The 27,749-nt window shown below is 36.3% G+C and overlaps 1 protein-coding gene and 1 long non-coding RNA gene across 2 annotated transcripts; one reads left to right on the top strand and one right to left on the bottom strand.

Moving 5' to 3' along the window:
• Nucleotides 1-4,812: 4,812 nt before the first annotated feature.
• LOC139122333 (uncharacterized) lies at nucleotides 4,813-5,679 on the bottom strand. The gene has a single exon (XM_070687728.1). The coding sequence runs from the start codon at nucleotides 5,677-5,679 to the stop codon at nucleotides 4,813-4,815; it is 867 nt and encodes a 288-aa protein (XP_070543829.1).
• Nucleotides 5,680-25,034: 19,355 nt separating this feature from the next.
• LOC139122408 (uncharacterized) lies at nucleotides 25,035-27,533 on the top strand. Its single transcript, XR_011549450.1, has 3 exons — nucleotides 25,035-25,107; nucleotides 25,598-25,855; nucleotides 27,410-27,533. It is a non-coding gene; the product is annotated as an uncharacterized lncRNA (long non-coding RNA).
• Nucleotides 27,534-27,749: the final 216 nt, after the last annotated feature.

Below are 27,749 nucleotides of genomic sequence, written 5' to 3'. Positions count from 1 at the left end.
TTCGTCAAGTTGATGAACGAAGTTGTGAATTCGGTAAAACATTGCTTGGCTTCATTACGGATGTCATTTTTACTTCAATGATTCCATCAAGGTGGTAGAAGTGACGATGCCTCCATAGACAAGGTCGGTTGGCACAAATCGGTCGCTGAAATTTATTGCGTTTTTCACCTTGTTTCTCAAATTTACGGTATTTTTTAGGTTAATATATTGGTTTCGGATGATTAAATTTCTTGCTTGTAGGACACAGTAGTCAAGGACACTTTCTTTGATTTTCTTTGATATTTAAGAAAGATAACACAATGGTACTTCTACTACCTAAGGTCCTACTACATGTTTAAGTTTCAAACTACTGGGGAATTTCATTCACATTTCTATAGCAGAATCTATACAGTTGAGGTAAGGTTGTAGAAACAGTTCGCGTTTGCCGAAAATGTTCACGTATTCACGTAATGGTATAAACATCAATCTTAAAGCCGTTTACAGCCGGCTGTGGTTGCACTTTCTGTCAGATTGCTGTAACATTGATCGAACTTTTCGATTACTTGACATATTAGTCCATTTACCGACTTAAGATAACAGTTTATGCTTCAGATTACTCAGTCGAATTTACTTAATTTGCCGTTATTCTCAATAAGGACAACCTCACGATGTATTTGACCCTTTTGAGCAAGAACGCTGCAAAACGCTGCGTTCCCTCATTGATTTCGATCATGTTCCAATAAATGCAAATGGTTTGAATGTTCAGTTGACCAATCGAAATAACCCCACCATTTTGTTGATGAGTGCGCAAAAAAGTTGTACTTTTCCAATCAAGTGCACATTCAGCCTGAAATCGAAATGCCATTTCTTAATGTGTCATCCTATTACCAGCAGAACTACAGAGAACTGTGAATGCCTGCTGATAATTCACCTAAGCTATCTCAAATATACACCCCATTTGTTTGTGTGGTTTTTTTTGCTTTGTTGTAGATCTCGTATTCAGAGAAAAATGTCTTTGTGTATACACCTGATTGAAATTACAATTCATTTTGTGTATCAGAACTACCCTCGTTAAATAAAGTATAATAATAATAATAATATCTTCGAATGCGTAGATGATGGACAGTTGTTTGAAACTGATAACGACCGTTTGCCATAACTGCTCCTCATTTTCCTGAATCGCTTGATTTCCCTAAATCGTCGCAAATTCGGTCCTGGAGAAATATGTACATGTAATATCTCATGGATCGTTAAAATATCAGTGTGTTCATGAAAACATGGGGTTCGTTTAATGTCATTACGACTTGATTGAGAGTTGGGTTTGAGAGTGGATTTCATTCGGTTTTATACCAGTCTTAATCATTGCAGGCAGCATTATGAATATCTAATGATTTGACTTATCTTTTCTATCCGCGCCGGCGTTCCTGACAATATTCAACAATCAAGCCAAAGTAGGTCCTTTTCACCAAAGCAGTGATTCGATAGCCTCCCTAGAAGAATACGTTTTCTTAATGATTGGTTGGAAAGAACCTTTTGGTTTTCTTCTGGACAATTCTCCATTCCATTCAAATATCAAATGAAGCATCCCTTTGAGATGACAGTTATCATGCTGTCTTGCGCAGATTGTCAGACGTGTCTATATTATCAACTGTGACGTGAAAATTTTACAAGCAGTACTTTTCTTTAGAAATAACTCCCAGCAAATATCCACAAATTACACACAATAGTCTTCCTTAAAAAGCGTTTCTTTATTAGTATCTCATAAATCTTAAAGTTAGCGCTTGTAAATACATTGCATTCTTTTAAAGCTTTTAGCTAAACCTACATATTTATCACAGAATGTTTCATTGAGAAAAATAAAACAAAAAACATGTCAAGACAGTAATCTTACCTTTGTAAAAGATTCTACATTAAGATGATTTCTATGATTGTTTGATTGCTTATCCTAAATATGCACTTTTCATCTTAAAATACATTAGTGCCTAAGAAATCTTTGACCAGAACTTTCAACCTGCACTAGCTGGTCAGCTAATATTTATGACACAAGTGTTCGTAGAAATCATTGTTATTTTGAAGTATTTTATCATATTGCACACATGGAAAAATGTAGAACTCCGCTGAATGTATTCGCAACCGGCGTCATTTCAGATGTAGATAAAGTTTACATGACTATATTATATTTGCAACAGACAGAAGATCAGGAAATAATGTGAAGTATGGTTGTTTTTTTTCTTCATTAAGCTATTTTTTAGAGTAGCCTAAACGAAATAAACTTTTCGTGCAAAGGTAAAAGATGTATACATATCCATACTGTGGTGTACTATGACCGACTAGACTTTATTCTTTTAGGTTTATCAACTCTTCTGAAAGAGCTTTTCGTCCTGGCACTTTTTGAAAGGGTGATTTTTAGGATACATAAAGAATGTTTCGTGTCAGTTCTGATGCAAATTTTGCTTCAAGTGTTTTATCTGTCCTATACTATTTACGTCATTGGTGTTTGCATATAAATATATCCAAAGTGAATATAAATCAAAACGCATTTTTACAACAACTTTTTTTGAAACCTCCAATTATAAATATACTTTCCCGGCTTACAGATACGATTCGTGTTAGCTCATCTGAAACCTCTGAAAGTTCGTTTTATGTTCCCTTTTTGTTTCATGTTAATCTAGAGCACGATTGGAACTAATTTGGGATAATTGGATGGTGAAGTAATGTTGATTTAATATTGAAATGGAAGCTCATCTGTTTTTCTTTTTAAGTTAGAGACTGGACATAAATTACAGGGGGCGGTGTTTTTCGAAACACCGCTGCATTAAAAATAGCGACCCTTCATAAATTCTTGCACAAAAATTAGTGACCCTCCCCATTATCCGTGCATGAAAATAAGTGACCCTCCCCTGTTACTCAATACCCCCCAACAAACCCGCTATGTATTCGAGTCCCCCCCTTCTGACTTGCTTTACTTAGGAAGTCCCCCTCCCAAAAGGAAGGCAAATGTGGCTGATATAATCCTTTTGTCCAAAAAATATCAAATTATATGTGTGTGATAATTCATATAAATGTACTTTGCTTGAAGTGGCAGCTAAAGTGCATTCGTGTACAAAAAATGTAATTTTTAGATTTCATCAATAATGTTGATTCACTTTACATGGTAGTCTATGAGAAAACTATGAACGTGTATTTTCCAATATAAAACTAGCAATATCTGTTCATCTATAGACGTTTAATAACTGATATAAATGTACTTGATAAGAATGGGTTGTTTACAAGTGCACATGTGAACAAGAAATTTGATTTTGGAATTTCGCTGAAAATGTTGATCCACTATACATGGAAATCTATGACAAAACTGTAAATAATTTTTCCCAATTAAAAACATGTACTATTTCTGCATATATGGACCCTGAATAAATGACATGATTGTACTTGATTAGAAGAAGGTGGTTTCATGTGCATTTGTGTACAAGAAATTTGATTTTGGAATGTCGCCTAAAATGTTGATCCACTATACATTATAGTCTATAAGGAAACTATGAATATTTTTTTTAATACAAAACTCGGTAAATCTGTGTAATTATGTATGCTTGATTATTGATATTAATGTACTTGATTGTGTACAAGAAATTTGATTTTGGAATTTCACTGAAATGTTGATCCACTATACATTGTAGTCTATGAGGAAATTATGAATAGTTTTTTAAATACAAAACTCGGCAAATCTGTGTATTTATGTATACTTGATTATTGATATTAATGTACTTGATTAGACAAAGGTGATTACAAGTGTATGTGTGTGCAAGAGATTGGATTTTTGAATTTCACCGAAATGTTGATTCACTATAAATTGTAGGCTATGAGGAAACTACAAATAACACATAGGTTATCTGCTCCCAAATTGTTATTCAAAGGTTGTTTGACCTGAAGCTTCTAGTTGTTATTGTTGACACTACGCACTATCCTAAATAGTTTGTATTCTGTCAAATTCCTCAAAAAATAAAAATGTACATACAGTGACATGAACGTTTGACATCGACCTATACCCAATGTATTGTCAATGGGAGAATGATATCAAATAACTTATCCCCCAAATTGTTATTGAAAGGCTAAGTTGAAACTTTTAGTCATTATAAGGGAAAGTTATGCACAACAGAGGAGTTGGGTAAGTAGAAATCATGACAACCTAACTCTTTTGCCTCAACGTGGCTGCTTGGATCATCAATAAACAGTTGAATATAGCCGAAAATGGAAATGGCAGAACATGAAACTGCCAGAAGGCATTTTATCTCATCTTTAGTATTCCATATTCGTCAATACGTGCACATGCAAGTTTAGCTTTGATCCATGAAAGAAGGTGACGCTCCCCATTGCACAAAAGTTTATGACCCTTCAAAAATGTTTGCGCGAAAAATGGCGACCCACCCCCAAAAAACATCGCGCCCCCTTATTAATGTCCAGTCCCTTACACACGTGTTTTTTATGAGTAATTTATAATATCGCAACATTCTGCTATATGGCACCTAACACGTTTGAGAAATTTGAAAAATATAAAGATCCAATAATCTCAAATTAGTTTCAATCACGTTCTAGTCTGTTGATTTTGAGTAAAGTGTGACGATTATGACAGTGACTATAATGATGACAAAAACAACTCATCCCACTACTGCTATTACTAGCAAATAACATCAGCAGCAACAACAACAACAATCATCACCATCATCATTATCATCATCATCAAAATAATTTTACCGTCATGCAAACTTCAACTTTATATTATAATCCTGATTCACCTACTACATTTTGTTTGACTTGAGCTACCATCAAGGAATTGGTTTAAATGTTTTCTGATGACCGGAGTTCTTTCGCTAATCGTTGATGGAAAACATACTGTGACATTTCAACTCTGGGTACATAACGACCAGCATCGTAGGCAGAAGACATCAAACCTAAGTGGACTCCCTCGCAGATTTCGTCATCTTCATCCTGTATTTTATCAGCCAGGCCAACACTCTCTTCGATAAAATTGCTTACTTCATCTCTTGGTTTGTTCTGAAAGTATGACTTATCCAGAAAGAAGTCGAAGACGAAATCTGTACGGTCATATTCATGAGGAATTAAGGTTATTGCCTCAACCCATGGTCCATATCTGCTGATCATGAAGTTTGGATAAATGTAGATGTATGTAGAACTTTTACCGATACGTGTCTCTGCTTTCGGGTTGTTTGGATTTGTCTTTAACACCTGAATAGTATAGTCTTCAGTTACATCTAACATCTGCAGCGTTGACGCATCGTAGTAGCCATCGCTAAATGTTTTGTGAGTTACGTCAACATGGTAGCCACCGTCGCTAAAGTTTTCAACCACAGTTTTCCAGTTGCTGTTGATTGTACGGGTGATTCGCTTCGCAAAGACGACATCTTCCACATCAGGGTCATAGTCCAACTGTTTGAGAACTGTCTCCACTTTATCTAGTTTCAAGCCTTTACTTTCAACACCAGTTGAGTTGCCAGTCATCTTCACAAGCACAAATGGACCCCAGGTGGTCACTGCCAGCGACTTCAATCCGTTCTCTTTGGCCTTAAAGTTTTGGATTCCCTTCATTTTGGTTGCCTTCAAAAGCCTGCCATCCAATGCATAGGACCATCCGTGATAAGAACAGTCGAATTGGCTGACGGTGTCTTCTCCCTTGGCTACTGGCATACCTCTGTGACAACACACGTTTAGGAAAGCTCGTAGCTGTCCCTGTAGATCTCTACAGACCACCAATGGTTCGCCTACCACATTCGCTGTAAAATACTGCCCGGCACGCTGTATACCTGATCTTTTCGACCAATTGCAAGCCAGTTGTTCTTGAAAACTGTATCTTTCTCAAGTTTGTACATAGCGGGACTTGTATACCAGGATGAGGGTGGAGTAATGGCTCGATCTATGGGAACTGAAAGATCGTATCTGTGCACCATTTCTCTCAACTCCTGGTCGACTCGATTGTCGTGCTGACGGCTTTGCATCTGGAAGACAGCGCTCCTTCCAGTTGAGAAAACACGACGGAATGCTAGACGTGCGTTGACTAATCTTCCGATAGCGGAAAACATGTTGGATGAGAAGTCTGTGCGCTATGGTTCGTGTAGGTTACCGAATGACTAACTTCCCCGTCCAGAGTGTTGTATCTGTAGATAAGCTTTCCTTAAATGACATGCATGATAGGGATTGTCCCGCCTCCAGGACGAAACTAGCGTCCATCCATTTGATCAAAATTGACACTCTGTCAAAAAGGAGTTATTACGGTCTACGATGGGCGTGCCTATTTTTCTTCGTGCCTTGGTGAAAATTGGTGAACCCCTATGCACTCAAATATTCATAACCCTCATAGGAGATGATAAATAATTAATGAATCTACCCTTCCCGCTAATCATATTTCTGGAGTACATTTCGTTTACTTTGATACTTTAGTTATGCATCATTAGAGGTCTGAGAGTACTAAATGGCTTGGCATCTCAATTCAGTCTATAGATTTAACCAACAGACGGGATTAAATTCAATTTTGAACTACTACTACAGTGCAGTGGCCACTGTAGGTAAATAGGCTCACTTCATGTCGACAATAACATCGATGGAAAGAACATTTTCACAATTAAACCCTGCTCCTATTCCCAAAGTAGTATGCACATTTGCTCTAGGCTGACACGACCTATGGATGTAGTGCGCCCGATGTTGTGGTGTGACTATAAATGGACTAAGCTATATCGGTGGTGCATATAACTATGTCTTTATTGCATTTATAGGCATCGTGACCGAGTCAGCACGGTCACGCCACAGACATGCGAACCGTTGTTAAGTGTATGGTCTTAAAGTTAACGTGCAGATGGTAATGTTAAAGTCGGATCGCTATCTTCGATAAAGAAACGGCGGGGACAAGAACACCCATAGTGTTCCGAGTATCCTTCCGTTTTGCGACTTGAACGAGGCTAGGCCGCCTGGATCAGCTCACGAAACATCAATGACACTACCAAAGCATACAATGTATAAGGACATAAATGCAGGTATTTTCTGAATAACATTATTATTATTAATCGTTCATGGTCGAATTTACTTACAAAGTGGATAGTTTAACCTTAATCGAATGCGCTGTTATACATGGTGCCAGGCGATCAATGGCAGACTGAGCCAGGAACGCGTTAAACTCCTCCGCAAGCTTAAGAGAAGTGCGAAGTGCCGTGCGTTAACCGTGAAGAAATTGAAGATCAGAAGCATCATTTCAGATAAATTCAAACCCTATCGCTGGGCATCGTCTAATGCGTGACTTTGTTATCATTCGGTGTATATTTTTGTGAATCTTAACTTTTTCCCGGTGTTGACACGATTCAGAATTTAGAATCAAACATAATACAGCGTCCAATAAAGACAAAAGTCAGGCTAAATAAAACTAACATGTTTGTTTCCAGTAACGGGACCTACCCTAGGAAAACCCACAGACAGTGGACATTTTTTCACAGTTTCAAAACAAATTGAGTAAATTCTCTAAATTTTACCGAATTTTGTGGGTTTAAGTCAATAGAAATAAAAATTAACCAGCCCTCAGTTTAAGAGGCAAAGGTTACAATAACGAAACGTTGCCACTTTACCCTCGTCTCTATAAAGTATCCTTCAATCATACCGTCTTCTTTAGTAAATTTAAATGATACTATATATACAGTTCACTATGACCGGCAATTAAAACGCCGAAGTATCACACAGACATCCCGCATGAACTCACCTATAAGATAATTAATTGGTGGATTTTTCACAGTATGAACGAGTTACGTCATCTTGTTGATACCTTGCTGATATGTCGTTGCGTCATCGTTGTCATTTCATTATCGGGGAATATTTGCGGGTTTATCGTGTCCAATGAGGCTAATCTATCGAGAAACATTCACATTTTAGAAAATGAATTGATACGATCAAAACAGAATTAACAGTACACCGACTTCTTCATTTCTGTTTACCTGGAGACCATCTTTATTATATCAATGTCTTTCTGGAACGATGTAGTCATACTAAAATATATTGAAGACAAATTAGAGAAATGTAATAAAATATTTAGTACACTTTGTCACTCAACCTCGTCCATTATGGAAAAAGAAACAGATGATCACAATTTTATGCGAGAAACCGCATTTTTGTTCAGATAATCTTGTATATTTCAACGAAAATAATTCACAAAATGAGCAAATTTCAATTTTGAGAAAGAAGTAACACCTTAATCGTTGTTAGCCATTCCAGTCATGTATTTAAGAAGATAAATGTAAATGGAAAAGAGAAATCTCCGTGGAATGTTCTTAGCTTTACATCATTTTACAACATTTCAGATTCCTCTCTTATTCGCTTGCCAATTACTCCTATCTCAACGCTTTTGCCAACACATACTCCAGGACCGGCCACTGGACGAATTATATTGAATCAAATCAAAGTAAATTGGAAATAAAAACTCATGATATTAGCAACTATTATTGTTCTTAGTAATTTACATCATTACTAGGGCAGGCCCAGAAGCTCGCGTAGCTATTTAATTTCAAAAGAGTAACAGTTGACGGTTCGCATAGTATATTGGTCTTTCATAGAGAAAATATTAATATTCTCCTCTCCGTTACAGGTGTTGATCGACTGGTAGCCTCCCTGCCTACGAGTGCGGTAAGTCGCTGAATCCGACTACTTTATTCAGCCTTTTGAAAGATGCCTTGCCTGGACTCCATAACCAGTCTTATTTGAAGTACCGCGTACATGAAAACTCAAAACACTGACGGGACCCATCATGAAGAAGAACAGCACTGAAATAATTGCGATGCGAAAATATATATTTTCCAAATATTCATAATAAATCCAAAATTACACATGCATAAATGATGATTCCAAGAATCAATTTATTATCAATAAATCTATTCTTGTTTAATTTAGCATACAAAATTATTCACAGGGGTTGTTTCCGTTAACGCGACCTACCCAAGAAAAAAACCCACAGAGCGTTAACATTTTTTTCTCATTTCCAACAAATTCCGAGTAAATTCTCAAAATTTTACCGTATTTTATTGGTCTCAGCCAGAAAAATTGTAATTCCTCCGACCTAGCTGCCCAAGTTTTTAGAGTCAAAGGTTACAATTATAAACGAGCCTTGGAATAATTCCTGTCACTTTACCCTTGTCCCAGCTTCAATCCAACGCTCTCCGATAATGAATTAAAATGATATTAACAGCTCGATAAGACAGGTAATACGACGTCGAAGTATCACACAGACTTCCCGCATGAACTCACCTATAAGATGATTAATTGATGGATTTTTTACTGTGTGAACGAGATACGTCATCTTGTTGATACCTTGCTGATATGTCGTTGCGTCATCGTTGTTATTTCATTATCGGGGGATATGTGCCGGGTTTATCGTCTCAAATGAGGCTAATCTATCGAGAAACATTCAACATTTTAGAAAATGAATTGATACGATCAAAACAGAATTAACAGCACACCGACTTCTTCATTTCTGTTTACCTGGAGACCATCCTTATTATATCAATGTCTTTCTGAATCGATGTAATCATACTAGAATATATTTAAAACAATTTTAAAAAACTAATAAAATATTCAGTACACTATGTCACCCATCCTCGTCCATTATGAAAAAAGAAACAGATGATCACAATTTTATTCGAGAAACCGCATTTTTGTTCAAATAATCTTGTATATTTCAACAAAAATAATTCACAAAATTAGCAAATTTCAATTTTGAGAAAGAAGTAACACCTTAATCGTTGTTAGCCATTCCAGTAATGTATTTGAGAAAATAAATGTAAATGGAAAAGAGAAATCTCCATGGAATGTTCTTAGCTTTACATCATTTAACAACATTTCAGATTCCTCTCTTATTCGCAATTACTCCTATCTCAACGCTTTTGCAAACACATACTCCAGGACTTGCCACTGGACGAATTATATCGAATCAAATAAAAAAGAATGGAAATAAAAACTCATGATATTAGCAACTATTATTGTTCTTAGTAATTTACATCATTACTAGGGCAGGCCCTATAAGCTCGCGTAGCTATTTAATTTCAACAGAGTAACAGTTGACGGATCGTATAGTATATTGGTCTTTGATAGAGAAAATATTAATATTCTGCTCTCCGTTGCAGGTGTTGATCGACTGGTAACGTCCCTGCCTACGAGTGCAGTAACTCGCTGAATCCGACTACTTTATTCAGCCTTTTGAAAGATGCCTTGCCTGAACTCCATAACCAGTCTTATTTGAAGTACCGCGTACATGAAAACTCAAAACACTGACGGGACCCATCATGAAGAAGAACAGCACTGAAATAATTGCGATGCGAAAATGGATATTTGCAAAATATTCATAATAAATCCAAAATTACACATGCATAAATGATGATTCCGAGAATCAATTTATTATCAATAAATCTATTCTTGTTTAATTTAGCATACAAAATTATTCACAGGGGTTGTGTCCGTTAACGCGACCTACCCAAGTAAAAACCCACAGAGCGTTAACATTTTTTTCGCATTTCCAACAAATTCCGAGTAAATATTCAAAATTTACCGTATTTTATTGGTCTCAGCCACAACAATTATAATTTCCTCCGACCTAGCTGCCCAAGTTTTTAGAGTCAAAGGTTACAATTATAAACGAGTGTTTGTTCGTGTCACTTTACCCTTGTCCTAGCTTCAATCCAAAACTCTCCGATAATGAGCAAAAATGATATTGACAGCTCGGTAAGACAGGTAATAGAAACGTCGAAGTATCACACAGACTTCCCGCATGAACTCATCTATAATATAATTAATTGGTGGATTTTTCACAGTGTGAATGAGAAAGGTAATCTTGTTGATACCTTGCTGATATGTCGTTGCGACACCGTTGTCATTTCACTATTGGGGATATGTGCCGGGTTTATCGCTTCCAATGAGGCTAATCTATCGAGAAACATTCAACATTTTAGAAAAATGCATTGATACGATCAAAACAGATTTAACAGTACAGTGACTTCTTCATTTCTGTTTACCTGGACACCATCCGAATTATATCAATGTCTTTCTGAATCGATGTAATCATACTAGAATATATTTAAAACAATTTTAAAAAACTAATAAAATATTCAGTACACTATGTCACCCATCCTCGTCCATTATGAAAAAGAAACAGATGATCACAATTTTATTCGAGAAACGCATTTTTGTTCAGATAATCTTGTATATTTCAACGAAAATAATTCACAAAATTAGCAAATTTCAATTTTGAGAAAGAAGTAACACCTTAATCGTTGTTAGCCATTCCAGTCATGTATTTGAGAAAATAAATGTAAATGGAAAAGAGAAATCTCCATGGAATGTTCTTAGCTTTACATCATTTAACAACATTTCAGATTCCTCTCTTATTCGCAATTACTCCTATCTCAACGCTTTTGCAAACACATACTCCAGGACTTGCCACTGGACGAATTATATCGAATCAAATAAAAAAGAATGGAAATAAAAACTCATGATATTAGCAACTATTATTGTTCTTAGTAATTTACATCATTACTAGGGCAGGCCTATAAGCTCGCATAGCTATTTAATTTCAACAGAGTAACAGTTGACGGATCGTATAGTATATTGGTCTTTGATAGAGAAAATATTAATATTCTGCTCTCCGTTGCAGGTGTTGATCGACTGGTAGCCTCCCTGCCTACGAGTGCGGTAAGTCGCTGAATCCGACTACTTTATTCAGCCTTTTGAAAGATGCCTTGCCTGAACTCCATAACCAGTCTTATTTGAAGTACCGCGTACATGAAAACTCAAAACACAGACGGGACCCATCATGAAGAAGAACAGCACTGAAATAATTGCGATGCGAAAATGGATATTTGCCAAATATTCATAATAAATCCAAAATTACACATGCATAAATGATGATTCCGAGAATCAATTTATTATCAATAAATCCATTCTTGTTTAATTTAGCATACAAAATTATTCACAGGGGTTGTGTCCGTTAACGCGACCTACCCAAGAAAAAACCCACAGAGCGTTAACATTTTTTTCGCATTTCCAACAAATTCCGAGTAAATTCTCAAAATTTACCGTATTTTATTGGTCTCAGCCACAACAATTATAATTTCCTCCGACCTAGCTGCCCAAGTTTTTAGAGTCAAAGGTTACAATTATAAACGAGTGTTTGTTCGTGTCACTTTACCCTTGTCCTAGCTTCAATCCAACGCTCTCCGATAATGAATGAAAATGATATTAACAGCTCGGTAAGACAGGTAATAGAGACGTCGAAGTATCACACAGACTTCCCGCATGAACTCATCTATAATATAATTAATTGGTGGATTTTTCACAGTGTGAACGAGAAAGGTAATCTTGTAAATACCTTGCTGATATGTCGTTGCGTCACCGCTGTCATTTCATTATCGGGGGATATGTGCCGGGTTTATCGCTTCCAATGAGCTAATCTATCGAGAAACATTCAACATTTTAGAAAAATGCATTGATACGATCAAAACAGAATTAACAGTACACCGACTTCTTCATTTCTGTTTACCTGGAGACCATCCTTATTATATCAATGTCTTTCTGAATCGATGTAATCATACTAGAATATATTTAAAACAATTTTAAAAAACTAATAAAATATTCAGTACACTATGTCACCCATCCTCGTCCATTATGAAAAAAGAAACAGATGATCACAATTTTATTCGAGAAACCGCATTTTTGTTCAGATAATCTTGTATATTTCAACGAAAATAATTCACAAAATTAGCAAATTTCAATTTTGAGAAAGAAGTAACACCTTAATCGTTGTTAGCCATTCCAGTAATGTATTTGAGAAAATAAATGTAAATGGAAAAGAGAAATCTCCATGGAATGTTCTTAGCTTTACATCATTTAACAACATTTCAGATTCCTCTCTTATTCGCAATTACTCGTATCTCAACGCTCTTGCCAACACATACTCCAGGACCGGCCACTGGACGAATTATATTGAATCAAATAAAAAGAATGGAAATAAAAACTCATGATATTAGCAACTATTATTGTTCTTAGTAATTTACATCATTACTAGGGCAGGCCCAGAAGCTCGCGTAGCTATTTAATTTCAACAGAGTAACAGTTGACGGTTCGCATAGTATATTGGTCTTTGATAGAGAAAATATTAATATTCTCCTCTCCGTTACAGGTGTTGATCGACCGGTAACCTCCCTGCCTATGAGTGCGGTAACTCGCTGAGTCCGACTACTTTATTCAGCCTTTTGAAAGATGCCTTGCCTGAACTCCATAACCAGTCTTATTTGAAGTACCGAGTACATGAAAACTCAAAACACTGACGGGACCCATCATGAAGAAGAACAGCACTCAAATAATTGCGATGCGAAAATGGATATTTGCCAAATATTCATAATGAATCCAAAATTACACATGCATAAATGATGATTCCGAGAATCAATTTATTATCAATAAATCTATTCTTGTTTAATTAAGCATACAAAATTATTCACAGGGGTTGTTTCCGTTAACGCGACCTACCCAAGAAAAACCCACAGAGCGTTAACATTGTTTTCGCATTTCCAACAAATTCCGAGTAAATTCTCAAAATTTACCGTATTTTATTGGTCTTAGCCAGAAAAATTATAATTTCCTCCGACCTAGCTGCCCAAGTTTTTAGAGTCAAAGGTTACAATTATAAACGAGTGTTTGTTCGTGTCACTTTACCCTTGTCCTAGCTTCAATCCAACGCTCTCCGATAATGAATGAAAATGATATTAACAGCTCGGTAAGACAGGTAATAGAGACGTCGAAGTATCACACAGACTTCCCGCATGAACTCATCTATAATATAATTAATTGGTGGATTTTTCACAGTGTGAACGAGACAGGTCATCTTGTTGATACCTTGCTGATATGACTTTGCGTCACCGTTGTCACTTCATTATTATACACCTACGGCCGTAACCTATGGGAGTTTGACCGTCCAATAACTTTCCGTATTTTGTATAGTACGCAGAGTCCCGAATACGGGAGACGCGCGACGCGCTTGTTTGACCTTTGACCTAGCGATTATCGGATGTAAACAAACTATTCTACGGTGAGTTATAGACATAATAACAACTTCCACCTAAAAGTATTCGTAGTATAAGGTTTAAAACACGCTTAACACAAAACTGAGTCTAAATGCAATTGATTTTTATTTTAAAAAACTAATTAAATTGAAAACATTCAGCGAAGTTTGCTTGTACTGCACTGGAAATTAATTGGCTTCGTGCCAATGCAACAATCGCGCGCGTTCCACTCATATCGCGCGTGCCGCATCCCTCAAAATTTACCATAGAATTATTTTATACGGACGATTAATGGAGGGAGGTGTATAATAATAGGGTTATACACAAAATACGGCCCTGTATGGACTCGGGCTCAGTGAGTGACGTATTGGACTCGCCTTCGGCTCGTCCAATACGTCACTCACTGAGCCCTCGTCCATACAGGGCCGTATTTTGTGAATAACCTATATTATCGGGGATATGTGCCGGATTTGTTCGTGTCCAATGAGGCTAATCTATCGAGAAATATTCAACATTTTAGAAAAATGCATTGATACGATCAAAACAGAATTAACAGTACAGTGACTTCTTCATTTCTGTTTACCTGGACACCATCCTTATTATATCAATGTCTTTCTGAAACGATGTAGTCATACTAAAATATATTAAAGACAATTAAAGAAATGTAATAAAATATTAAGTACACTATGTCACCCATCCTCGTCCATTATGAAAAAAGAAACAGATGATCACAATTTTATTCGAGAAATCGCATTTTTGTTCAAAAATCTTGTATATTTCAACAAAAATAATTCACAAAATTAGCAAATTTCAATTTTGAGAAAGAAGTAACACCTTAATCGTTGTTAGCCATTCCAGTCATGTATTTGAGAAAATAAAAGTAAACGGAAAAGAGAAATCTCCGTGGAATATTCTTAGCTTTACATCATTTTACAACATTTCGGATTCCTCTCTTATTCGCTTGCCAATTACTCCTATCTCAACGCTTTTGCCAACACATACTCCAGGACCGGCCACTGGACGAATTATATTGTATTAAATCAAAGTAAATTGGAAATAAAAACTCGTGATATTAGCAACTATTATTGTTCTTAGTAATTACATCATTACGAGGGCAGGCCCAGAAGCTCGCGTAGCTATTTAATTTCAACAGAGTAACAGTTGACGGTTCGCATAGTATATTGATCTTTCATAGAGAAAATATTAATATTCTGCTCTCCGTTACAGGGTTGATCGACTGGTAGCCTCCCTGCCTACGAGTGCGGTAAGTCGCTGAATCCGACTACTTTATTCAGCCTTTTGAAAGATGCCTTGCCTGGACTCCATAACCAGTCTTATTTGAAGTACCGCGTACATGAAAACTCAAAACACTGACGGGACCCATCATGAAGAAGAACAGCACTGAAATAATTGCGATGCGAAAATATATATTTTCCAAATATTCATAATAAATCCAAAATTACACATGCATAAATGATGATTCCAAGAATCAATTTATTATCAATAAATCTATTCTTGTTTAATTTTCGTGTAGTTTAGCATACAAAATTATTCACAGGGTTGTTTCCGTTAACGCGACCTACCCAAGAAAAAAACCCACAGAGCGTTAACATTTTTTTCGCATTTCCAACAAATTCCGAGTAAATTCTCAAAATTTTACCGTATTTTATTGGTCTCAGCCACAAAAATTGTAATTCCTCCGACCTAGCTGCCCAAGTTTTTAGAGTCAAGGTTACAATTATAAACGAGCTTGGAATAATTCCTGTCACTTTACCCTTGTCCCAGCTTCAATCCAACGCTCTCCGATAATGAATTAAAATGATATTAACAGCTCGATAAGACAGGTAATACGACGTCGAAGTATCACACAGACTTCCCGCATGAACTCACCTATAAGATAATTAATTGATGGATTTTTCACTGTATGAACGAGATACGTTATATTGTTGATACCTTGCTGATATGTCGTTGCCTCATCGTTGTTATTTCATTATCGGGGGATATGTGCCGGGTTTATCGTCTCAATGAGGCTAATCTATCGAGAAACATTCAACATTTTAGAAAATGAATTGATACACCGACTTCTTCATTTCTGTTTACCTGGAGACCATCCTTATTATATCAATGTCTTTCTGAAACGATGTAATTATACTAGAATATATTAAAGACAAATTTAGAAAAAACTTATTAAAATATTAAGTACACTATGTCGCTCGTCCTCGTCCGATATGTAAAAAGAAACAGACGATCGCAATTTTATTCAAAAAAATACAACCGCAGATTTGTTCGAATATTCTGGTATAATTCAACGAATATATTTTACAAAATGACCAAATTTCAATTTTGAGAAATAAGTAACACCTTAATCATTGTAAGCCATTCCAGTAATGTTTGAAGAAATACGTGTAAACGGAACAAAGAAATCTCCATGGAATTGTCTTAGCTTTCCATTAGTTTGCAACATTTCAGATTCCTCTCTTATTCGCATACTCTCCTATCTCAACGCTTTTGCCAACACATACTCCAGGACGGCCACTGGACGAATTATATCTATCTATCTATCTATCCAAAAATTTGTTAGCGCCTAATATCCAAATTTAAACAATGCTCAGTGGCACTTAGAGTTACAATGAAAATGCTGTCTGGAAGATGTAAGTTTTTAAGCGTCTTTTGAAAATGTTGACATTAGGAGGTTTTTTATGTCCAGGGGTAAAGAGTTCCAAAGGACAGGAGCTGCTGCAGAGAAGGAGCGGCGACCATAGGTAGTCAGATTCCATCTAGGTGTGTGCAGAAGACATTTATCAGATGAACGAAGAACACGTGATGAGGCACAAGGTGTCATTAAATTCCTGAGATATTGTGGAGCTTGTCCATTTAGAGCTTTGTAAGTAATCAGCAAAAGTTTGTAAACAATGCGATGATGTACTGGAAGCCAGTGAAGTTGCATAAGTATGGGGGTAATGTGGTCGGATTTCCTGGTCTTTGTAACAATTCTAGCTGCTGTGTTTTGGGCACATTGTAACCGCTGCAATTGTGTATCGGGCAAGCCATAAAGTATATCGAATCAAATCAAAGTAAAATGGAAATAAAAACTCGTGATATTACCAACTGTTATTTTTCTTAGTAATTTACATCACTAAGGCTGACGCAAGAAGCTCGGGTAGCTGTTTAATTCAGCCGAGTAACAGTTGACGGATCGTATAGTATATTGGTCTTTGATATATAAATTATTAACATCGACTCGTGGCCTCCCTGGCTATGAGTGTAGTAACTCACTGAGTCCGACTATTTTATTCAGCTTGTTGCGTTGATAGTCGCCTTGCCTAGACTCCATTTACGAGTCTTATTCGAAGTACCGCGGGCGTGAAAACTCAACAGACTTAAGGGCCCAAACATGAAGCAGAACAGCACTGAAATAATTGCGATGCGAAAATAGATATTAGCCAAAATTTCATAATAAATCCAAAATTACACATGCATAAATGATGATTCCGAGAATCAATTTATTATCAATTAATCTATTCTTGTTCAATTTTTTCGTGTAGTTTAGCATACAAAATTAGTCACAGGGGTTGTTTCCGCTAACGCGACTTAATACCCAAGAAGAATCCGCAGAGCGTTAACATTTTTTTCACATTTTCAACAAATTCCGAGTAAATTCTCAAAATTTTACCATATTTTATTGGTCTCAGCCACAAAATTATAATTTCCTCCGACCTAGCTGCCCAAGTTTTTAGAGTCAAGGTTACAATTATAAAGGAGTCTTTGCACAAGTCGCGTCACTTTACCCTTGTCCCTGCTTCAATCTAACGCTCTCCGATAATGAATAAAATGATATTAACAGCTCGGTAAGACAGGTAATACGACGTCGAAGTATCACAGAGACTTCCCGCATGAATTCACCTATAAGATAATTAATTGGTGGATTTTTCAGAGCGTGAACGAGATACGTCATCTTGTTGATACCTTGCTGATATGTCGTTGCGCCACCGTTGTCATTTCACTATTGGGGATATGTGCCAGGTTTATCGTGTCCAATGAGGCTAATCTATAGAGAAACATTCAACATTTTAAAAAATGAATTGATACAATCAAAACAGAATTAACAGTACAGTGACTTCTTCATTTCTGTTTACCCGAGACCATCATTATTATATGAACGTCTTTCTGAAACGATGTAATTATACTAGAATACATTAAACAAAAATTTAGAAAATAAAAACTTATCAAATATTCAGTACACTATGTCGCTCGTCCTCGTCCGATATGAAAAAGAGACAGACGATCGCAATTTTATTCAAAAAAATACAACCGCAGATTTGTTCGAATATTCTGGTATAATTCAACGAAAATATTTCACAAAATGAACAAATTTCAATTTTGTGAAATAAGTAACACCTTAATCATTGTTAGCCATTCCAGTAATGTATTTGAGGAAATATATGTATAAGGAAAGAGAAATCTCCATGGAATGGTCTTAGCTTTCCATTAGTTTCCAAATTTCACATTCCTCTCTTATTCGCGTTTACTCTTATCTCAATGCTTTTGCCAACACATACACCAGGACCGGCCACTGGACGAATTATATCGAAGCGAAACAAAGTAAAATGGAGATAAAAACTCCTCTCCGTTACAGGTGTTGATCGACTCGTGGCTCCCTGGCTATGAGTGCAGCAACTCACTGAGTCCGACTATTTTATTCAGCTTGTTGCGTTGATAGTCGCCTTGCCTGGACTCCATTTACGAGTCTTACTCGAAGTACCGCGGGCGTGAAAACTCAACAGACTTAAGGGCCCAAACATGAAGCAGAACAGCACTGAAATAATTGCGATGCAAAAGTGGATTTTTGCCAAAAATTCATAATAAATCCAAATTACACATGCATGAATGATGATTCCGAGAATCAATTTATTATCAATTAATCTATTCTTGTTCAATTTTTCGTGTAGTTTAGCATACAAAATTAGTCACAGGGGTTGTTTCCGCTAACGCGACTTAATACCTAAGAAGAATCCGCAGAGCGTTAACATTCTTTTCTTATTTTCAACAAATTCCGAGTAAATTCTAAAAATTTAACCGTATTTTATCGGTCTCAGCCAGAAAAATGATATTTCCTCCGACCTAGCTGCCCAAGTTTTTAGAGTCAAAGGTTACAATTATAAAGAGTGTTTGTTCGTGTCACTTTACCCTTGTCCTAGCTTCAATCCAACGCTCTCCGATAATGAATAAAATGATATTAACAGCTCGGTAAGACAGGTAATAAGAGACGTCGAAGTATCACACAGACTTCCCGCATGAACTCACCTATAAGATAATTAATTGGTGGATTTTTCACAGTGTGAACGAGATACGTCATCTTGTTGATACCTTGCTCAATCGTTGCGTCAGCGTTGTCATTTCATTATCGGGGGATATGTGCCGAGGTTATCGTGTCCAATGAGGCTAATCTATCGAGAAACATTCAACATTTTAGAAAATAATTGATACGATCAAACAGAATTAACAGTACAGTGACTTCTTCATTTCTGTATACCTGGAGACCATCCTTATTATATCAATGTCTTTCTGAAACGATGTAATTATACTAGAATATATTAAAAACAATTTTAAAAAACGAATAAAATTAAGCAATAACCCCCGCCGCAGGAGGGTATACACGAGATTTTGGTACAATGCGCGACATATAGCACGAGCCGATAGGCGAGTGCTATATGGAGCGAATTGTACCAAAATGGAGTGTATACCCGACTGCGAAGGGGGTTATTGCTATTATATTATATCAACTTGCGTTTATTTGTTGTCTTAGTTGGTTATCTTCACCATTCTAAGCCCCAAATGCAGAAAACGGACGTCTGAGAAATCGAACGTCGGAAATTCTGCGCCCGAGACCGAGCATTTTGGATTCCGTACAGGCACACAGTATCCTACGATAAATACGCATATACGTCCATATCGACATTGCATTTCATTCGCATGCAACACGAACGATACTTGTCAAAAAATACCTGCTGCACTAACACAGAAAATGGGTCAAGACTTGAAATCAAAACAAGTTTTTTCGTAAATTACAGAAGAACAATAGTCCTGGCTTTTTTGGCATAGTAAAAATAGATTTGTCTCATTCTGTACCGCATACCGTCGCGACATTCAGTGGTGGCACAGTGAAGTTACAGGATCTATTTTTGATGGATAATTTGGACGTTAATTGTACCAGAAAACAAGCAGTTTTAAAATAATCCAGACTTGCGATGACTGCAACTGTGATGAACAGTTGTGCAGATTCTGAGTGTGTTGCCCGATGCAGGGAGAGCTGGACGCTGACACTGCTCGTTGCATTTGATGTCAAATATCGTCGCAGTCGCCAGGAGTCATCCCATTGTTATTTTGAACTTCTTGGTCTACATCGTTAGGACATCCCGATCTGTTTTAGCCCGAACTTTGGTAAATAATATCTGACATACCGTTACTGTGAGGAAGTGTCAATTTATTTGTGTATGAACGAATACTATCTTCATTTTAAAGAGCGGTACTAGGATATATCGCGTCTCGACTCCCGCAAAGTGCACGGTGCGCTGTCGCCCTAATATTTGTGTGCATCATACCCCAAACGTGCTGCTTCAGAGATGTCTTTCATCATCGATCCCAACTTATTTACACCAAGAGGTGAGTTACAGACCCACACTTTATCTGTGTATCAAAATTCGGTCTTCGGTCTTTGAAACAAAGTGGACTGTTTCGGTCTTTCTCGAGGGTCTATGGTTTAGATAGGTGCGTTCAAATGCACCGACCGGGCAATTTTCGAAAATGCTGGTTTAGGGGCCCGTTTTAGCACTGCTATCAGTGCTAAAACAGTATTTTAGCATCGATGGAATGAGCTCTCGTCCAATCAGAATGGCGCATGGTAGCATGATATAATATAATTTTAAATACACTTTGTCACCCATCCTCGTCTGGTATGAAAAAAGAAACAGATGATCACATTTTATTCGAGAAACCGCATTTTAGTTCTCATAATCTTGTATATTTCAACGAAAATAATTCAGAAAATGAGCAAATTTCAATTTTGAGAAAGACGTAACACCTTAATCATTGTTAGCCATTCCATTAATGTATTTGAGAAATTAAAAGTAAATGGAAAAGAGAAATCTCCGTGGAATGTTCTTAGCTTTACATCATTTTACAACATTTCAGATTCCTCTCTTATTCGCAATTACTCCTATCTCAACGCTTTTGCCAACACATATTATATATTATAGCCCAAACATGGGACTTTGTGCCCGAGGGTAGGTGACCATTTGCCCGACGTAAGGAGGGCAAATGGTCTCCTGCCCCGAGGGTACATAGTCCCATGTTTGGGCTATAATATTTTTATTACATGTCTCTCTTACTCAGTTTGCACCAAAATATTTACGTTTATTGGCAAATTATAGTCAAATACTTTATTTTCATTTAGATGAAAAACAGTTAAAAATAGAACGATTTCATCATAGAATGGCGCATTGATATATTCAAACTACTGTTATGCAGTTTATCAATATTTTTTTTGCGAAATTTTCCAGAAAAGGGATTTTTTGTACAAACATGAAATTTCAAGACTTTTACATCCGAAATTTTCAAGCTGAAAATAGTTCCGGTTCACTTTCAGTCCAGTGATGACTATGCGGCCCGCGACGCCATCGGCGAGTTACCATCGAATCCTATGGAGGGCGCGACGTTCGATATACGAGGCATGTAATAATATTATCAACTGTGACGTGAAAATTTTACAAGCAATACTTTTCTTGAGAAATAACTCCCAAAAAAAATGTAGAACTCCGCTGAATGTATCCGTAACCGGCGTCATTTCAGATGTAGAAGAAGTCTACATGACTATATTATATTTGCAACAGACAGAAGATCAGGAGATAATGTGAAGTATGGTTGTTTTTTTTCTTCATTAAGCTATTTTTTAGAATAGCGTAAACGAAATAAACTTTTCGTGCAAAGGTAAAGGATGTATACATATCCATACTGTTGTGTACTATGACCGACTAGACTTTATTCTCTTAAGTTTATCAACTCTTCTGCAAGAGCTTTTCGTCCTGGCACTTTTTGAAAGGGTGATTTTTAGGATACATAAAGAATGTTTCATGTCAGTTTGACATATAAAGTTGTTCATGGTATGGCACCTGTCTATTTAACGGATTTACTAAATGTCCGCACTCCTGGCCGTTTGCTGCGTTCAACTACTGAGGGGGTAATAACTTTGCATCAACCGATTTGTAACACAGTATACTATGGTGAGCGGTCTTTTGTTGTCTGTGCCCCACGTTTATGGAACAAACTGCCTTTTGGGGTCAGAACGTCTCCTAATTTTAATGTTTTAAGTCAAATCTCAAGACCTATCTTTTTAAGAATGACATTGTGTAGTTTTTAATCTCTTCTCATCTTATTTAATTGTGGCTCTCAGTTTTGTGTTTTTACTCTTGTAATTTTTATTCAATTGTGACTGTCAGTTTTTTTAACTCTTGTAATTTTCGTTTTTTGATTGTGTTTTGTGAGGCGCCTTGAGATGTTCCATTCATGGAAGGCGTTTTTAAAGTAATAAATATTATTATTATTATTATTATTATATTATTATTATTATTATTATTATTATTAAATATTAGTTCTCATGCAAATTTTGCTTCAAGTGTTTTATCTGTTCTATACTATTTACATCATTGATGTTTGCATATAAATATATTCTAAGTGAATATGTATCAAAACGCATCTTCACAACAACTATTTTTGAAACCTCCAATTATAAATATGCTTTCCCGGCTTACAGATACGATTCGTGTTAGCTCATCTGACACCTCTGAAAGTTCGTTTTATGTTCCCTTTTTGTTTTTATGTTAATCTAGAGCACGATTGGAACTAATTTGGGATAATTGGATGGTGAAGTAATGTTGATTTAATCTGCAAATGTAAGCTCATCTACTTTTCTTTTTAAGTTAGGGACTGGACATAAATTACAGGGGGCGGTGTTTTTTGAAACACCGCTGCATTAAAAATAGTGACCCTTCATAAATTCTTGCACAAAAATTAGTGACCCTCCCCCTTATCCGTGCATAAGAATAAGTGACCCTCTCCTGTTACTCAATACCCCATAACAAACCCGCAATGTGTTCAAGTCCCCCCTTCTGACTTGCTATACTTTTGAAGTCCCCCTCCCAAAAGGAAGGCAAAATGTGGCTGATATAAAACTTTTGTCAAAAAAATATCAAATCATATGTGTGTGATAATTCATGTAAATGTACTTTGCCTGAAGTGGCAGGTAAAAAGTGCATTCGTGTACAAAAAATGTCATTTTTAGATTTCATCAATAATGTTGATTCACTATACATGGTAGTCTATGAGAAAACTATGAACGTGTATTTTCCAATATAAAACTAGCAATATCTGTTCATCTATAGACGTTTAATAACTGATATAAATATACTTGATTAGCATGGGTTGTTTACAAGGGAACATGTTAACAAGAAATTTGATTTTGGAATTTCGCTGAAAATGTTGATCCACTATACATGGAAATCTATGACAAAACTGTAAATAATTTTTCCCAATTAAAAACATGTACTATTTCTGCATATATGGACCCTGAATAAATGACATGATTGTACTTGATTAGAAGAAGGTGGTTTCATGTGCATTTGTGTACAAGAAATTTGATTTTGGAATGTCGCCTAAAATGTTGATCCACTATACATTATAGTCTATAAAGAAACTATGAATAATTTTTTTTAATACAAAACTCGGTAAATCTGTGTAATTATGTATGCTTGATTATTGATATTAATGTCTTGATTAGAAGAGGATGGTTACACGTGCATTTGTGTACAAGAAATTTGATTTTGGAATTTCACTGAAATGTTGATCCACTATACATTGTAGTCTATGAGGAAATTATGAATAGTTTTTTAAATACAAAACTCGGCAAATCTGTGTATTTATGTATACTTGATTATTGATATTAATGTACTTGATTAGACAAAGGTGATTACAAGTGTATGTGTGTGCAAGAGATTGGATTTTTGAATTTCACCGAAATGTTGATTCACTATAAATTGTAGGCTATGAGGAAACTACAAATAACACATAGGTTATCTGCTCCCAAATTGTTATTCAAAGGTTGTTTGACCTGAAGCTTCTAGTTGTTATTGTTGACACTACGCACTATTCTAAATAGTTTGTATTCTGTCAAATTCCTCAAAAAATAAAAATGTACATACAGTGACATGAACGTTTGACATCGACCTATACCCAATGTATTGTCAATGGGAGAATGATATCAAATAACTTATCCCCCAAATTGTTATTGAAAGGCTAAGTTGAAACTTTTAGTCATTTTAAGGGAAAGTTATGCACAACAGAGGAGTTGGGTAAGTAGAAATCATGACAACCTAACTCTTTTGCCTCAACGTGGCTGCTTGGATCATCAATAAACAGTTGAATATAGCCGAAAATGGAAATGGCAGAACATGAAACTGCCAGAAGGCATTTTATCTTATCTTCAGTATTCCATATTCGTCAATACGTGCACATGCAAGTTTAGTTTTGATCCATGAAAGAAGGTGACGCTTCCGATAGCGGAAAACATGTTGGATGAGAAGTCTGTGCGCTATGGTTCGTGTAGGTTACCGAATGACTAACTTCCCCGTCCAGAGTGTTGTATCTGTAGATAAGCTTTCCTTAAATGACATGCATGATAGGAATTGTCCCGCCTCCAGGACGAAACTAGCGTCCATCCATTTGATCAAAATTGACACTCTGTCAAAAAGGAGTTATTACGGTCTACGATGGGCGTGCCTATTTTTCTTCGTGCCTTGGTGAAAATTGGTGAACCCCTATGCACTCAAATATTCATAACCCTCATAGGAGATGATAAATAATTAATGAATCTACCCTTCCCGCACATCATATTTCTGGAATATATTTCGTTTACTTTGTAGATAACATGATTGGAACTAATTTGGGATGATTGGATCGTAAAGTAAGGTTGTTTTAACCTGCAAATGTAAGCTCATCTGCTTTTCTTTTCAAGTTACACACTTGTTTTATGAGTAATTTGTAATATTGCAACATTCAGCTGTAATGCTCCTAACACTTTTGAGAAATTAAAAAAAATATAAAGAGCCAATTATCCCAAATCAGTTCAAATCGTGTTAGATACTTTAGTTATGCATCATTAGAGGTCTGAGAGTACTAAATGGCTTGGCATCTCAATTCAGTCTATAGATTTAACCAACAGACGGGATTAAATTCAATTTTGAACTACTACTACAGTGCAGTGGCCACTGTAGGTAAATAGGCTCACTTCATGTCGACAATAACATCGATGGAAAGAACATTTCACAATAAACCCTGCTCCTATTCCCAAAGTAGTATGCACATTGTCAAAGAATTAACATTTGCTCTAGCCTGACACGACCTATGTTGTGGTGTGACTATAAATGGACTAAGCTATATCGGTGGTGCATATAACTATGTCTTTATTGCATTTATAGGCATCGTGACCGAGTCAGCACGGTCACGCCACAGACATGCGAACCGTTGTTAAGTGTATGGTCTTAAAGTTAACGTGCAGATGGTAATGTTAAAGTCGGATCGCTATCTTCGATAAAGAAACGGCGGGGACAAGAACACCCATAGTGTTCCGAGTATCCTTCCGTTTTGCGACTTGAACGAGGCTAGGCCGCCTGGATCAGCTCACGAAACATCAATGACACTACCAAAGCATACAATGTATAAGGACATAAATGCAGGTATTTTCTGAATAACATTATTATTATTAATCGTTCATGGTCGAATTTTACTTACAAAGTGGATAGTATAACCTTAATCGAATGCGCTGTTATACATGGTGTCAGGCGATCAAATGGCAGACTGAGCCAGGAACGCGTTAAACTCCTCCGCAAGCTTAAGAGAAGTGCGAAGTGCCGTGCGTTAACCGTGAAGAAATTGAAGATCAGAAGCATCATTTCAGATAAATTCAAACCCTATCGCTGGGCATCGTCTAATGCGTGACTTTGTTATCATTCGGTGTATATTTTTGTGAATCTTAACTTTTTCCCGGTGTTGACACGATTCAGAATTTAGAATCAAACATAATACAGCGTCCAATAAAGACAAAAGTCAGGCTAAATAAAACTAACATGTTTGTTTCCAGTAACGGGACCTACCCTAGGAAAACCCACAGACAGTGGACATTTTTTCACATTTTCAAAACAAATTGAGTAAATTCTCTAAATTTTACCGAATTTTGTGGGTTTAAGTCAATAGAAATAAAAATTAACCAGGGCTAAGTTTAAGAGGCAAAGGTTACAATAACGAAACGTTGTCACTTTACCCTCGTCTCAGTAAAGTATCCTTTAATCATACCGTTTTCTTTAGTAAATTTAAATGATACTTACAGTTCACTATGACCGGCAATTGAACGTCGAAGTATCACACAGACTTCCCGCATGAACTCACCTATAAGATAATTAATTGGTGGATTTTTCACAGTATGAACGAGATACGTTATATTGTTGATACCTAGCTGATATGTCGTTGCGTCACCGTTGTCATTTCATTATCGGGGGGATATGTGCCGGGTTTATCGTGTCCAATGAGGCTAATCTATGGAGAAACATTCAACATTTTAGAAAATGAATTGATACGATCAAAACAGAATTAACAGTACACCGACTTCTTCATTTCTGTTTACCTGGAGACCATCCTTATTATATCTGATTCAATGTCTTTCTGGAAGGATGTAGTCATACTAAAATATATTGAAGACAAATTAGAGTAATGTAATAAAATATTAAGTACACTTTGTCACTCATCCTCGTCCATTATGGAAAAAGAAACAGATGATCACAGTTTTATTCGAGAAACCCATTTCAGTTGTAATAATCTTGTATATTTCAACGAAAATAATTCACAAAATTAGCAAATGTCAATTTTGAGAAAGACGTAACACCTTAATCATTGTTAGCCATTCCATTAATGTATTTGAGAAAGTAAAAGTAAACGGAACTGTTTACAACATTTCAGATTCCTCTCTTATTCGCAATTACTCCTATCTCAACGCTTTTGCCGACACATACTCCAGGACCGGCCACTGGACGAATTATATCGAGTCAAATAAAAAAAAATGGAAATAAAAACTCATGATATTAGCAACTATTACTGTTCTTAGTAATTCACATCATTACAAGGGCAGGCCCAGAAGCTCGCGTAGCTATTTAATTTCAACAGAGTAACAGTTGACGGATCGTATAGTATATTGGTCTTTGACATATAAATTATTAAGATCTTCCTCTGCGTTACAGGTGTTGATCGACTCGCGGCCTCCCTGTCTACGAGTGCGGTAACTCGCTGAGTCCGACTACTTTATTCAGCCTTTTCAAACATGCCTTGCCTGAACTCCATAACCAGTCTTATTCGAAGTACCGCGTACATGAAAACTCAGAACACTGACGGGACCCATCATGAAGAAGAACAGCACCGAAATAATTGCGATGCGAAAATATATATTTTCCAAATATTCATAATAAATCCAAAATTACACATGCATAAATGATGATTCCAAGAATCAATTTATTATCAATAAATCTATTCTTGTTTAATTTTCGTGTAGTTTAGCATACAAAATTATTCACAGGGGTTGTT

The sequence above is a fragment of the Ptychodera flava genome, chromosome 22 (assembly GCF_041260155.1).
Source record: "Ptychodera flava strain L36383 chromosome 22, AS_Pfla_20210202, whole genome shotgun sequence".
Lineage (NCBI taxonomy): Eukaryota > Metazoa > Hemichordata > Enteropneusta > Ptychoderidae > Ptychodera > Ptychodera flava.
This window is presented reverse-complemented; position numbering and strand designations above follow the sequence as displayed.

What these genes read in the sequence shown, in the direction of transcription:
- LOC139122333 (XM_070687728.1), bottom strand. Translation starts at nt 5,679, where the DNA reads ATGCCAGTAGCCAAGGGAGAAGACACCGTCAGCCAATTCGACTGTTCT.